Source organism: Dromiciops gliroides, chromosome 6 (assembly GCF_019393635.1).
Source record: "Dromiciops gliroides isolate mDroGli1 chromosome 6, mDroGli1.pri, whole genome shotgun sequence".
Lineage (NCBI taxonomy): Eukaryota > Metazoa > Chordata > Mammalia > Microbiotheria > Microbiotheriidae > Dromiciops > Dromiciops gliroides.
The window spans coordinates 51,686,683-51,702,837 of NC_057866.1; the positions used below are offsets into that span (position 1 = coordinate 51,686,683).

A 16,155-nucleotide genomic window follows, 5' to 3' on the forward strand; every position below is an offset into this window, starting at 1 on the left:
AGAAAAACAAGAGAAACCTTATCATCATCATATTTCAAGAATCTGCTTCTATTGCCATAAACTGGGACATATTTTGCTGAATGCAGAAGTAGACAGCAAGATGTTAATATGAGATGTGGAGATTTTAGATATAGAAATAAAAAATGCTCTAAATTCACTCAGAGAAATAATGTCAGTTCAGATGTCACATAAAGGTTTCCTTTTTATGCCATTGTATCTACATTTTGTAATTAATAGTATGTTTGTTTCCATAGAGATTTCACTCCTTTAAGATTGTGTTTTGTTTTTCCAACTGATTATTTGATCAAATTATATAAAGTATTTCATTGGTAAATTGATTACCATAACAAGTGTAAATTAATTCTAGAAATACTATTTTTACAAAAAATATTATTTGGAATCATTGTACATTGTAACATATTCTGAGTCAAAGCAAATTCAAATTTTTGGCGATCATTATTATCCTCAATTTTTAAATCCATATGAGACTTGGATTATGGGAATTTACCATTTAAGACATTAATTGCCTTTACCCATGAGAGGAATACATACAAGAGCAGGCATTGAACTCTCACAGAAGGGGAGACACTTATGAAGTCCAGGTACTGCATTGACTTGGGAAAGACCGAAAGAATGGCTATTGGCAAGGGCTGAAGTTGGCTTCTTTTGGCTCCATTTCCCCACAATATTGTACCTAGGGACCTACAGGTTCCTGGAGGTCTCTCAGATGAGACAATGTAGATGGCTGGAAGTTTTCATCCCACCCATCTCATTCTATACCTGGCTTCTATTCCCCTTCCAATATGCCTGATGCTATGGACGTATCAATCCTATGCATCTGATTAAGCCTGACTCAGTTTTCTCCAGTATGTTGGGTGGCATGGACATAAATCCCATCCACCTATTTTAAGCCTAGAATACTGCATGGGCTGTATGTATTGCTCAAGTATGGGAATGCTCATATCCCATCAATTCTTTTTTTTTTTTTCCCCCAAGTGAGGCAATTGGGGTTAAGTGACTTGCCCAGGGTCACACAGCTAGTAAGTGTTAAGTGTCTAAGGCTGGATTTGAGCTCAGGTCCTCCTGAATCCAGGGCGGTGCTCTATCCACTGAGCCACCTAGCTGCCCCCTCCTATCAATTCTTTATTCTTTTATGGTAATCTCCATAATTATCTCAAATGTCATGATAAATACAGTGTTGGATTTGGCCTTGATATCTGCTACCAATTATATTAGATTCTATAATTTCTCATAATGGCATGAGGATAATTAGGCAGATGATGCAAAAAGTGATGAAATGAAGATTTAAAAAAAATTCTTGTCTTCTCAATTCATGTTTTTAAGAACTTTGATTGTTTGATTTGATTATTGACAAAGCTATTTTAAAGTTATGTTAAGCTCAATTTTGTAGGAAACTTTTCCTAGCTGATTACCACCATCTACACATTTGAAACACCTGAAAAGACTTCCATTCCACAACTACACCCAGAGGACATCCCAAGAATCATCTGAGAAGACTTCCAAAGACTTATTTTTGTTACTGCATCATCAAGGAACACCTGGTCCTAGAAGAAACAAAGAGGGGAATGTGATAAAATGGGATTTAGCAGATACTCAAAGACCCACCTAGAGATTAATCTAGACTGATTCAATCAAGTGAGAGTGATTAACTGCTGATTAGTCTACTTCAAAGAAGGTATTGTTCTCAGAAGCTAGACTTTGAACTTAACTTGAGAACACCTTCAAGTTCAGTGAACCAATGGATTTGGAGGATGTCAACCAATCAGCTTGAAGCAGTGTGAAGGACCACCTCTGTTCCAGACCTATAAAAAGCTTCCACAATCAGTTTGCTAGAGAGTTGGTGATTGAAGCAGGCTTGTGGCAGAGGACTTGAGGAAGAACCTGACCAGGCTGGAACTCTAGGCTAGATAGGCCTTTTCTGAACTTTCTGAACTCCATGTGAATACCTGTATGCTTTAATAAATGTTTAATGTCCAAAGACTGGTGTTGAAGCTCCTAATTTAAGGCGATCACACAATTTAGATTTTAAACATCACCCACCTCTTTGTCAGTATGTGAGTGGTGTACTTCATCATGGCTTATGGCATCATGAATGATCATTGTGTTGATGAAGAGTTCTTAGATCTTTCAAAGTTTGTCTTCATCAGTGTTGCTTTTATATAAATTGTTCTCCTGGTTCTGCATTTCTTAGTCTATTCTGTATCAGTTCATATGTCTTCCCAGGTTTCTCAGTATCTGTCTTTTTATTCATTTCTTACAACCCAATAAATTATTATATTCGTATAACCAATTTTTTTCAGATTTTCCTCAATTTATGGCCCTTTATTTTCTATTTTTTTGTTACCATAATAGTTTTGTGCATATGAGTACTGTAAGAAATTAATTGTGATTTGGGGTTTTCATCACCCCATCTTTGCTTCATTATGATCAGACTGAAAAGATGTAATCTTGAAAAAGCCTAAGAGAAGATGGCTGTGTACTTGAAGAGATTATAGAGAAGAACAACTAAGTATCTAAGTCTCCTCTAGCAGTTCCCCTACGACCACAATTATAATGGGGACAGCCCAGAGGGTATGTTGAACCAGTTGGACCCTCAGCATGGCTAAGGACCTCCCCTTCCTGTGGGAGAGGCAAAAAGGGGGGACTGGAGAGGAGCTGTGAGAGGGAGCTTTATAGTGAACCCAGAGAGAAACTGCACAGCTGACTCTCATTGAAAAACTATGGAACCCGGGTGGTGGTGAGTGGAAGCAAGGCCAGCTCTTTGAGCTAGCTGAGCAGCAAGCAAGTTTGGGATTTGAGTCAGTCTTTGCTAGAGCCAGGGAACTTACTCGTTTTCTCTTCCCCTATTCCCTTCCTTGTTGTCCCTGGCTTTATTAACTTCACCTGTTTTGTAAATTTTGTTCCTTTTAATAAAACCTGGTTTGTTTATAGTAAAGAGGCTGTTAATCTCCTTTCTTATTAGTCTAATAATAACTAAAAAGGCAGTTTGGAAGAGAGGAGACTTTGGACCTAGATGTGTCTCATTATTTTCTGATCCCAATATTACAGTGAGCTGCCCAATTAAAATTTGGCCCTTACAGTACTTTACCTCTTTCATCTTTTTGTAGGCATAAGTCTAGTAGTGATATTGCTGAGTCAAAGGGCATAACTGACTTAATAAATTGGGGCATAGTTCCAAATTGCTTTGCAGAATGGCTGGACCAGTTCACAACTCCACCTTCAGTGCATTAATGTCTTTGCATGTTCATTTTAAAACCATAATTTTTAATAGGCTTGGTTATCTAAGAGACAGATACAAATGACACTTGTGAGAAATGACACATTTTGGTCTTTTTATCTTTTATTTATTAGATGCCCATGTGGTCTGATAAGTAGTTAATCCTTTAATAATGACCTGTGGTCTTCTGGAAACAATTGCAGTTATGTCTGTAGAAAGTAGCAAAAGACTCAGATGCATAAAGTGACATTTCCAAAATCATGTAGTAAATAAATGGCAGAGTTGGGAGTAGAATGTAGGTCCTTGAGCTTTCAAAAGTCCTGTGTTTCCATACTGTGTAGTCTGTTATAATAATAATAATAATAGTAATAATAATAAACATTTATATAATTCTTTTTATTGCAAAGTGGTTAAATTTGTTATCTCATTAGAACCCCAATACCACCCAGTGTGGTAGGTGCTATTATTATCCTAATTTTACAGATTAAAAAACCTGAAGCTAAGGAAAGCTGAATGACTTGCCCAGAGTCACAAGCTCATAAGTATCTACTAAAAATAATTTCTATGTTTATATTTATTATAATAGCTATTGTAGAAAAGGAAATCATTTTGTCATTGTTTTTTGCCTGAAGCTCTTGAGAAAGAAGAATGTGTCTTGTATGTTGTTGTCTATTGAATTTAATTGAAGGCCTAGTCCTTTGCACTGGATATTGGGCTGTGGCTCCATAAGGCCCATGGGCAGTTTACCTGTTATATCCACTGTTGGGGCCCAATTGTGGGGCTCAGGATCTTGGGTGGCCTCAGTGCTTGGGAAAGGGACGAGGACATTTTTCACAACAACAAACCTACACTGGTTGCCCTATTCTTGGAATTTGGGGAAATCATTTGGAAAAATATGTAACTAGACTTAATCTCCACATGTAATTTATATACAAGAACTTGTTAGATCACCTTTTATTTTTGGCAAAAATAGTTACTAAACTATAGAAAATCAGAATTCTGGGACATTGATTTAGCATGTTTGTCTTCTTGTCCCTCATCACTTCTTGCTTATAATATTGAGGCATGTGGTATAATAGCAAGGGTATTACCTTGTGGTCAAGGTTCACAGGCTAACTTTGCTCCTTAGTCAGTGCTAGTGCTCCTTTACTCCTCCTCAATGTGACCCTTGGGCAGTTCCCCATACCTCTCAGATTCTCAGTTTTTTCATTTGCAAAAAAGGTTGTGAGGATGAAATGAGAAAATGTATTTAAAGTGCTTTGCAAAACTTTAAAGCTCTATAAATATGTCAGATGTGTCATTATTATTGTAAGCCTCCTAACTCTTATTCTCCATCCAGTCTCTTCCCACTCTAATCCATCAATCACAAAGCCACCAACATGATTTCCCTAACACATAGAAATTTTGTTTTTCTTGATAGTCAGAAACTGTCATTGCCTATTCATTGGTAGTAGGATAAACTTCTCTGACCCAGCCATACCCATTCCTTCCTCAATATTCACGTAGGTCCTCAGGCTGCTTCAACCATATTTCTCCACCTTTCTGCCTGTCGAAACTTGGATCTCCCCCAAAGGCCTGACTGAAGTGTCAGTTTTTCCAGGAAAACTTTTTTAATAATACCATTTCCTATCCACAACCTAGAAGTGAGCTCTCCATTCTCTTTGGCATTTTCCCAAACCTCTCCTTTGTCTTTATCGTAGCCCAAGTTGTATTATACTTGTTTGTATATCTTATATTTCCTCAACCCTCTTTTAGATTGATAATCTCCTTGTAGTCAAGTAGCAGGTTATTTTTTCATCTTTGTAACCCCAGCACACATCACCATACCTCATAAATAGTAGGTACTTTACATATACTTGAATTGAATTTCAGTGATGCTGCAGTATCATGAATTTGATACCATGTTATCTTAACTGATTTATAAATATTAAGTAAGCATCATCATTCACATGTTGAGCTACACATATGGTGTGTGTATATATATGTATACATATATATTCATACACATACACACATATATTCATATACATACATACATACATATATTCAGGTCAAAATGTACCAAAACTGGTATTTTAACTTTAAAATCTACTTAAATCTCTTCTTCTTTTTTAGCTAAAAAGAAAAATCAGAACAAAAGGGAAAAACCATGAGAAAGAAAAAACAAAAAACAACAAAAAAGTGAAAATAGTATGACCTCAGTCTGTATTGAGACTCCATAGTTCTTTTTCTGGATGTGCAAAGTATTTTCCATCATAAGTGTTTTGGAATTGTCTTAGATCATTGTATTGCTGAGAAGAGCTCAGTCTATCCTAGTTGATCATCAAACAATGTTGCTGTTACTCTGTATAATGTACTCCTGGTTCTACTCACTTCAGTCAGCATCAATCTTTCCAGGTTTTTATGAAATCTGCCTGTTTATTATTTCTTATAGCACAGTAGTATTCTATTCTATTCATTTCCCACAGCTTGTTCCCAATTGATGGGCATTCCCTCAATTTCCAATTCTTTGCCATCAGGAAAAGAGGTGCTATGAATATTTTTTACATGTGGGTCCTTTTCCCCCTTTTAATCTCTTCGAAATAGAGATCTAGTAGTGGTACTGCTGGATTAAAGGGTATGCACAGATTTATAGCCCTTTGGGCATAGTTCCAAATTGTTTTCTAGAATGGTTGGATCAGTTCTCAAGTCCACCAACAAAACATGTATTCCAATTTTCTACATCTCCTCCAACATTTTCATTGTTCTTTTTTGTCATATTAGCCAATCTGATAGGTGTGAGAGGTGGTACCTCAGAGTTGTTTTAATTTGCATTTCTCTAATAAATAGTGATTTAGGACTTTTTTTTATATGACTATAGATAGCTTTAATTTCTTCATCTGAAAACTGCCTGTTCATATCTTTTGACCATTTCTCAGTTGGGGAATGACTTGTATTCTTATAAATACAATTCAGTTCTCTACATATTAGAGAAATGAGACCTTCATATGAAACAACTGATTATGAAAATTGTTTCCCAGCTTTCTTGGTTGCATTGGTTTTGTTTGTTCAAAACCTTTTTAGTTCAATGCAATCAAAATTATTCATTTTGCATTTCATGTTTTCTATTTCTTGTTTAGTCATAAATCCTTACCCTCTCCATAGATCTGACAGGTAAATCATTCCTTCCTCTCCTAATTTGCCCTTTATGTCTAAATCATGTACCCATTTTGACCTTATTTTGGTATATGGTGTAAGATGTTGGGTCTATGCCTAGTTTGTGCCATACTGTTTCCCAGTTTTTTCTGGCAGTTTTAGTCAAACAGTGAGTTTATCAAACAGATTACTATAGTAATTTATTACTGTGTCTTGTGTATTCCACTAATCTTTTGCTGTGTACTTTTTTCTTTATCTCCCCTCCCCCAAGAAGTCTACAATTAAGCATGGCTATATATGCATAAACATAGATATCTACAAACACACACATGTATATATACATGTACTTTCATACACATACATATAACGCCATACTATACTTGTTTCCACCTGTCATCTGCTTCTCTGAAGGTGGATAGTATCTTCCTTCATAAGTCCAAGTCTTTCCATGTTTTTATAGATCAACCATTTCACATATGGTTGTTAATAGCTTGAGATTCTCATGAAAACTTTGTCTTTTGACCATTCATTGGTTGGAGAATGGCTTATGTTTCTATTTCTGTTAATTCTCTATGTATCTTAGATATTATATTAGACTCTTGCCAGAGATATTTGATGCAAAGATGTTTTCCCCCAAGCGACAGCTCTCCTTTTTATGGTAACTGCATTAATTTTGTTCATGTAAACACTTCAGAGTTTTCTGTAAATGAAATAAATTTATTTTACATTTTGTACAAGTTGTCTTTCCTTTGGTTAATAACTCTCCACCTAATCATGGCTATGAAAGGTACTTGATCTTGCTCTAATTTTTTTTTTTTATGACATGACCTTTCATGATGAATGGTTTTGTATCCATTTTGAGGTTACTTTGGTATGTAGTATAACTTACTGATAAACATCAATTTCTTCTGAACTGCTTTCCAGTTGGAACAACAGTTCTTGTCAATTCTTTCTAATTTATTTTCTTGGGTTTATCATAGAGACTAGATAGTGAACTTTTAGTGCCAAGTACCTTACATAATGATTTTATAATGTTACTTTTTTTCACACAGCTAATAAATGCTAAGTGTCTGATGCCAGATTTGAACTCAGGTCCTCCTGACTCTAGGGCTGGTGCTCTGTCCACTGTGCCACCTAGCTGCCCCACATAATGATTTTATGACCTACAAGCTTAATGACTCTAATGAGTTGAAAGAATTTATTTGCAGCCTTGGAAGTTGTATGTGGACCCTTTTTTAAAATTTAGACTGGAGCAATTGTAACCTAAAACCTTTCCCTTTTCATATGGTTTTTATATTGTTATTCAGCATGTGTGACCATTTAGAAGGTTTTTTCAGTAGAAATAGGATTTTTCATCCTTGGAACATTTGTTGAATTATCTGTGTGACAGGGACTTAAGTTTGAATTATAATTAAGTTATCAGAGATAACATTTGTTATTCCTTCTACTCATTTCTTTCCTGTTCATCTATTTTTATTCCTTTGCTGATTTTATTTTTATACCTATGACATTTAAATGTTCCTTCTTTCAAATTCTCTATGTTGTACTCTAGGCTTTTTGGTACAGAAGGCCCTGTGTAAATGGAAAACAACAAAAATAGACATATAAGTATAGGTGGCCCTTGCTTGTGGAATAACTTTTAAGGACAATTTGAGGGAAAGATAATTTCTGTATAGAGAATGTATAATGGGCCCTTTGACTTCTACTATAAATTTGAAGATATTTCCCCATAGAAAAACAATCCTTTGGCATGCTAAATGGAAGTCTTTTCGTAAAGAATAAGGCTTACTGTACCTCATCAAGCCAGCCTGTTTGGGCCTTATTTCCTCTTTTATAAAATGAAGACATTTAATTAAGTGACCTCAGAGTCCTCTTCTCAATTTAAATCTGTGATCCCATGGTTGTATTAGATGTGTTATTTGACACATGTTAGTGTGTTTGTTGTACTTTATTTATTCTTGGCCTTTGTATCATTGCAAAACTGGAATGAATGAGGGCAGTGCCCTAACTGGGAGTTGGTATTCTGTTCAACTGCTGTTTAGCATAGAATTCTGGATGCAAGGTGCTGGGAATTAAAAGATAACTAAATCCCTTACTTAAAGGAATTTCTCTACCTAATCCTTCCTTTTCCTCTTGATCTTGTCACCATTTAAGCTTGTGATATTTAATCACTTCTTTGGGTTTCACCTTCCTCATCTATAACTTGAAGGGGTTGGTCTATATCAAGGATTCTTTTTTGGGGGGGGGGCGGCGAGATAATTGGAGTTAGTGACTTGTCCAGAGTCACACAGCTAGTAAGTGTCAAGTGTCCGAGGTTGGATTTGAACTCAGGTCCTCCCAAATCCAGGGTTGGTTCTTTATGCACTACACCACCTAGCTGCCCCCCAGTTTGGGAATTTTACAAGTGGTTTGTTAGTGAATTTTTTTCCTGTTATGTTGATTTTTACTTCCCTATACAATGTTGAAAGCAGACAGTGGTTGCAGAACTTATCCATCCTGTATTAAGAGCTGGATTCAAGTCCCACATGTGACACATACTGAGTAATGTCCCAGTACAATGCCCCAGGCAATGTTCATAAGCGCATAAAGTGGCAGAATTAATGATTTTTCTTGCTAGAGTAAATTTCTTCATTAGGATTTCCCTATATGAATGAAATCATAGGTCCAGACTAAAACAAAATGTACCTTTATAAATATCCCAATAATTAGAAACCTAGGTAACTTGTTTTCTCCACGTGTATTTTTAGGTGTCCTCCTTCCCCCCAAATAAACAGTTGAAGTTGTAAATGGTTTCTCATAAAGATGCTTCATACACATTGCAATATTTTTTCCCTTCCAAATCAGGTTGTCTATTTTCATGTTAGATGACATTTATTTATAGGAAATCTCATCTTCCAAAAAAAGTTTTTACTGTGTTGATAATACTACTATTTAAAGGTGTAGAAATAATTAGGTTCTACTAAGTTCATTAAAAATGTGAGCGTGCTTTACTAAAATGGTTCCACATTAAATATGAATAGTAAAGAAAAACCTCGAGTTGGGAGCTTAGTGAAAAATCCTCCCAAAGTGATATGATGCATATTTTGTTATACTTTATTAGTGTGTGTATTGTCTTTTGTAACCATGACTGTTGGCCTTTTAAAAACATACCTCCTGAAAAGAAATTGCTGAAAAGAGATTTTAAAATTCTGTTTGTTTTCCTCTTTATGGAATTAGACTTAAAGGTGCACACTGCTCTCTTACGTAGGTTGTGGGTGCTACATGTGTGCTTTCAGAGCTGTAGTGTGAGGAAGCTTGAAGTGGGATGGCAGGACGCCTTCATCCTTATGACAGTAACTCCAGTGATCCAGAGAATTGGGATCGGAAATTGCATAATAGACCTCGTAAACTTTATAAACACTCAAGGTAGGTGGAAAATATATACTTCACATATCAAAGCTATGATAAAACTGATTATGAAGACTACTGCCTTTGGTTTGTACAACCTTCTTAGAGGAATAGAAAGTTAGAAATATAAGGCAACATTATGTATTTTCAATGTAGATAATTTCAGTATTTCTGTAAGGATTTTTATTTACAACTCCAGGTAATGTTAGAAATTACTTAATTGACTAAATGATTGAAAAGTATGGAGAGAGCACTGGCCTGAATATCAATAGTTGGTTGTTTCTTAGGGCTTCTGTTTCCTTAACTATTATATAGCTAGGAGGTTGGAGCCCTACAACTCAGTTTCTTGTTCCCTAGAACTGGACCTCTAACCACCCATCTCATAGGTTTAAATGTTGTGCTTGCGCTAATTAACACAGGTGCTAAGATATAGCTGCCAGTGTATAAAGAAAGTTGGTGCTCCTACATTGGGCACCACACTTAACTTCTGGAAATCCTCAGTTCTTTATCAGTAAAATGGAGATAACAGTGTTTGACCTAAGTATACAGTTCTGAGTAGTTGTGAGAAAGCACTTTGTAAGCTTTGAAGTATTTAGAGATTAGTAATAGAAAATCTTTAAGTGATGGTTTATGGGTCTGGATTTGTATTTGCCTGCATTGGTTTATGTGACATCACATTTTTGATCCTAATAGCTAAAAGAGTTAATTGTTGAGTTCCAGATTTGTTGTTAAATTAAATATGGAATTCTATTTAAAATGCCATCTGAAAATTGTGGTTTGGTTTTGTTTCTCTCCACATCTTGTATGTGTGTTTCAGTAGAAAATACGGATTTCAGCATAGGCTACCTTAATGATCAGTCAGCAAGTGAATATTAAGCACTTGTAATATTATAGTCACTGTGGTAAGGATGTGAGAACAACTAGAGCTTATGTTAAAATTTGCAAGAGACATATCTGCATTACATGAAAGGTGCCTTTCCACCAGCAGTAGTTTATCTGTTCTTTAAAGGTAGCACCTGAAGGGAACAGATACTTCTAGGTAGTTGGGTTAGAGGCCAGAGAGCAGCTGCTGCTTGCCTAGAGCTGGGCACTGTGCCCCTTCTAAGAAGTACAGTTTGAAAGTATGAGCTTTAGCTTTTTGTGGGCCCCATGTCTCACATGTACTTTCATTTTAGCTGAAATATATTTTGGTTTTCCTTAATCAGAAATTTTTAGTTGAGACACAAAGTGATGTGGTGGAAAGAACACTCAGTTTAGAGACAGAAGTCCCTTCTCTGCCATTTAATACTTTTTTTTTGGCCTGTGTGTAAGTCGTTTAATTTCTTGAATTTCTTTATCTGTTCACCCCCTACCTGCTCTTGTCTGGCATATTGTAAGTGCTGTATAAACGTTCATCATCATCATCACCCTCTGGGGGAGATTGGCATTAAAGAATAAATCACAAACAGCTTAAGTCTGATAGTGTTCTGATTATTCAGGGGGAGATTAGCTATTCATAATAAAGGATATGATACAAATCACACTGTGCTTTTTACATTATAAAGGAGTATTGTAATATAGTAGATAGAGAGCCAACTTTGAAGCCAGGAAGATCTGAGTTTAAGTCCTGCTTCAGACACATATGTAGTCGCTGTCATTCTGGGCAAGACAGTTCACCTTTCCTACACAACTCTTTTTTTTGTTTTTGTTTTGTTTTTTTGCTGGCAATGGAGGTTAAGTGACTTGCCCAGGGTCACACAGCTAGTAGGTGTCAAGTGTCTGAGGCCAGATTTGAACTCAGGTATTCCTGAATCCAGGGCTGGTGCTTTATCCACTACGCCATCTAGCTGCCCCTTCCTACACAACTCTTTAAGCTAATAGGTGGAGAAGGTACTTACCTATATTGGTAGGAGTTTCTTTACCTGGGAATTCCCTATACCAGTGAAATCACAGGTCTAAACTTCAGCCTTTGTTTAGTTTTCTGATTTGCTTAACTCTGGAAAAATATAATTAAAAATGTGTAAATTTTGATAGTGTTTTATTAAAGCAGGCATTCGAGGTTGATTAAAAATATGTACAAAGTAAAGGAAAACATTAACTTGTTCCATTTCTTTTTCTAATAGGATACTGAATATTAGTATTGAAATAGATACTAAAATAATGGAAATAGATACTAAATAATGAAAATTAAAAATTGAGATTTGGTGTGATTTCCTAAAAATAAATAATATTCTGAAATAATAAATTGTGATAAATAGCTTTTTTGGATTTTTGAGCTAAAAATCTTTAAATAAAAGCTTAAAAATTATTTGAGGATCCCTTTCTGAACCTGTGATAACTAATTTCAAGGAAATGGGCCACTTTCCAGGTCTGAGAGGGTTTCACTGTAAAATATGATTGCTGTCATATCTTTATTTTAGTGTTCATTTGAGGCTGTTTTTCTTAAGAAATGCTAGAACTGGAGAAGATGTGTTTCTTTTGTTGTACTCTTGTAAAGAAGTACCTTTAAATCCATGGCAAATAGTTTTGTGTTGGTATATATTTTTTTCAATGAACTTAAAATGGCCTGAGGTTGAAAATTACGGAGTTTATTAAGAAGCTTAGTAATCAATACATACAGAGCAATATGAGGTTTCAAGTTTTTGTATCAGTTAGAACTGTTTCCTTTTTCCATGCTGAGATCTCTAACTGATGCTTATTTTTTCTTTGAATATATTCCACTAAATTTAGGACTATATTTGTGCCATCTTCTGCTTGTCTATTTCCTTCCTATGGGCAGAGTTCCCACTTCTCTTTCTGCTTTTATATAGAATTGTACTTTTTTAAGCTCAGTAATGACAGCAATGAAAATAAAATGCCATTCATTTGGTTTATAAAATATATTTGCATATAATTCAATTCAATAAACATTTATTAAGCACTTACTATGTGCAAAGAGTATAGGAACGTTTTTTAATTGTTGGTCTCACATTAATGTCACATACCATGACTATTCCCAGCATTTCTGGCAAGAGACTTTTATATCCTTTTGTTTTTAGACTGCTAAGGGCAGGGTTTTAGAGATTGGATCTTGCTTAAAAGACTTGAAAGAAAAACAGTTCACCATTAAATGACAAATGTTTGGTTAAAACTGTTCTCATGCAGCCTTACTATAGTGAGTTTACTGGAGGTTTGTACCAGAATAATAGTTGAATTTGGGGACTTCATCATACCAGACAAAACCTCAAGACAACATATTTTGCTACTTTAAATTAACTTTAAAAATTGTAATATTTAACTGGGGCAAAACGTTGTTCTATGGACACTTCATTTAAGACTGGAATTATATACAGCCATAGTCTTTTAATATTTCCTATTCTCTCTTTTTTCTTTTGTGTTTATCCTTTGCCTTAAGCTGTTAGCAGTAAAACCCCTTGGAAAACCTAGTTCATACTTGTGTTCTTACTTTGGAAATGATGAGAAAGGGGAAAAGTTGGAAACCAGTGTCCCTTCCTGAAGGGATTCTGGCAAAGATTTCAGGTAGAAGTAAAGATAGTGGCATGATAGCAAGGGAAGAGTAGTCCTGGGGCTCATGAAAAAGAAGAAATTGGGAGAACTCCTCTGTAATTGAGAAAATATATTTGGAGGCTTAAGACTGGCTAGAGGTCCTCTATGTCATTGTTATTTTGGGCTGCCCTGAGGTGAGGGATACAGTCCTAAAAACAAAACAAAACAAAACAAAACAAAAAACCCTTCTCTAACCTCTCTGGGATCAAATAGAAACTTTTATGTTACACATTTAAAACCCATAACATTATGTCTCTGACCTACTTTTTCAGATTTTTTATACATTTTGCCATTTGTCTGCTCTGGTTCAGCCAAAGTGGTCTTTTTGTTGTTTTTCAAATATGACATTCCATCTCCTGTCTTCATAAGGCTCTTTTCTATGCTTAGAATATATTCCCCTTTCATTTACCTCTTAAAATCTAATTTCTTTCAAAAATTTAGCTTAGCAGAGCAGTGACATTGAAAATCATGGGAAATTAAAATAACCTGGAAGTGGTTGTGTTCAACAGTATTGAGGACTTAGAAAGGGCCTTAATATTCAATAGAGAATACTTTGAATAAAAGGATGGGGTTGGAAGTTAGATTGTAAGAGTTTGAGAAATAAATGGATGGTGAAAAGCACAGCAGTTTGGAACTGTTCTCCAGAAATAACTCTGTGTATCTTTTGACCACCACTAGGATTCTATTTCTAGAGGTCAAGGTCAGAGGGATCGCATCTATATGTACAAGAATATTTATAGCAGCACTTTTTATTGTAGCAAAGTTGGTGCTAGTCAGTTGGGCAATGGTTGAATGAACAAATAGTATTATGTTAATGTAATGCAATTTGCCATAAGAATGTGTTTAGAGAAAACTGGGAAAACTTGTTTGAACCAATGCAGAATGAAATGAGCAGAAAGAACAACTTATAGGATTGCCAAAATAATGTAAAGGGAAACAACTTTGAAAGACTGCAGAACTATGATCAATTCAGTTACCAGTCATTATTTTAGAAGACTGATAATGAAGCACTTCCAATTCTTGGTAGAGAAGTGATAGATTTTTGGGGGGCTGGGGTGTTGGTGAAGGAATGGGGGTCAGCCCTGAAGGCTAAATCTGGCCTGCTAATTGTTTTTTTAATGCCTCTGAAGCTAAAAAATGGATTTTACATCTTTAAATATAATAAAATCTTATTTTAAAATGTAAGACAAAATTAAGTTAATGGACCTGTATGAAAACAGAACAGCTGTTCTATAGTTTGCTGACTGACCCCTGTACTATAGGTATAGAATGAGATGAGTTTTTTGGATATGACACTGTATTGAAGTGTTTTGTTTGACTATAACTTAATTTGTTTTAGGGGAGTGGTTCGATGAGACAGTGGGTTTGAGTTATTTGGTAAGTAGTGATAGAAATTTAATAAATACCAGTAAAACATTTTACAAAATACAAACATTCATAAGGAAGCACATAATAATTTTATTACTACTGTGGTCAAAATACTTTTAAAAAACTATACATAACAAGTTTATGGTTTTTTAAAATCAATAGCCAAAAGATATAGGTCATTGAGTTCAATCCCTCTTCATTTTATACATGATGAAACTGAGGCACAGAATGGTTACTTGCCCAAGTTCAGCTCACAGAGGTAAAGTGGCTGAGATGAAGGTTTGAACCCAAGTCTTCATGACTACAAATCCATCACTCTCTTCACTATTCCATGTACTCTAATATGCTCTTTTTTTAGCCCTTCGTTTATTAAAATGTTCATTTTTTATTTACATTCACAGTAAAGAAAATTCTAAAAACAATGTTAAAAATCGGTGGTGATATTTTTTCTTAGGAGTTTGGCAATGAAGGGAAAAAGAGGGATAAATAGACAGCTATAGCAGAGTCACAGACTGAAGAAGTTTGTTGGTTCCAAAGCCAGGAGATATGAGTGTGTTTTTGTAAGCAGTGAGGACAAAAGGAGCCAATAGATAATGAGAGATGGAAAATGAAATGGCTTCTGATGGGAGGTGGCAGGGCGTTACAGGTTAGGTCAGATTCAGATCAGACTGGTAGTTCAGGTTTAAGAATGAGATGAAATGGGACATTTTAGAACATGTAACAGTTTTTTAAAAAAAAGATTTAGTTAGTCATAGCAGAGGAAGGATATTCAGCAGGGACACATTAAATTCAGCTTCTCTACCTCAGTAGTATTGGTAATGCTTCTCTGTGGATCAGAAGCCTGAAGGAAGAGCTGATGATGACTTTGGTGCTGCCTTCTTGTACTTGGGCCTGTGGGAAGCTACATTAGCAACCCAAGTCTTATTCCTCTACGCTATTTACTGTGAGTCCTGAGGATGTTTTTATGTTTTAAGAAGAAATCGGCTTGGCCTACATAGCAGATATTGCTTCTACCACAAGAGAACTGAAGGTACAAATGGAAGGGTTAGCCTTCCACTGGAGCAGAGAAGAGTATGGATATGAGTTAAGATATGGAGAAATTTTTGTTCTTTGTAGGAGGTAAGATAAAAGATCTCTTTATAGATTTCCTAAGTCTTCTCAGTAAATTAGGCAGGGTTATCATTTGAGACAGATTAAGGTGGAGGTGGAGGCTCAGCTACTGTTGAGGATTTGTAGGGTTTAAACACAGAAAGGACAAGGGGTTGGGGATTCAAAGGTGAAGGAAAACGTTTTCTTAAGTTATCTTAAGACTTTAAAAACTTCTATAATTCTTTGGACTTCTGGCTGACTTTTGTAGTTTAGGGGTTTAAAAAGTTACTTTAGTTTTACATTAGATTTATTTATTTCGTCTAATGAGAACTTTAGACTTTTGTTGGAGTAGATATATAGAAGCTGGGCAGTTGTCCTCTCATTCAGTTATCCTTGGATGTAAATAGAAATAA

The 16,155-nt window shown here is 35.4% G+C and overlaps 1 protein-coding gene across 3 annotated transcripts in view; it reads left to right on the top strand.

Moving 5' to 3' along the window:
- Positions 1 to 16,155, top strand: part of BTBD10 (BTB domain containing 10) — a 91,244-nt gene that overhangs the window by 23,435 nt on the left and 51,654 nt on the right. The window contains exon 2 of one of the 3 annotated variants that reach the window (XM_043972700.1): positions 9,621 to 9,778. The exons of 1 other annotated variant lie outside the window; for it this stretch is intronic. In XM_043972700.1, the coding sequence (XP_043828635.1) occupies positions 9,678 to 9,778 (101 nt within the window). In that variant the 5' untranslated portion in view covers positions 9,621 to 9,677. Of the gene's footprint in view, positions 1 to 9,620; positions 9,779 to 16,155 lie in introns of those variants that run through there. One more of the 3 variants, XM_043972701.1, reaches the window with a different exon arrangement.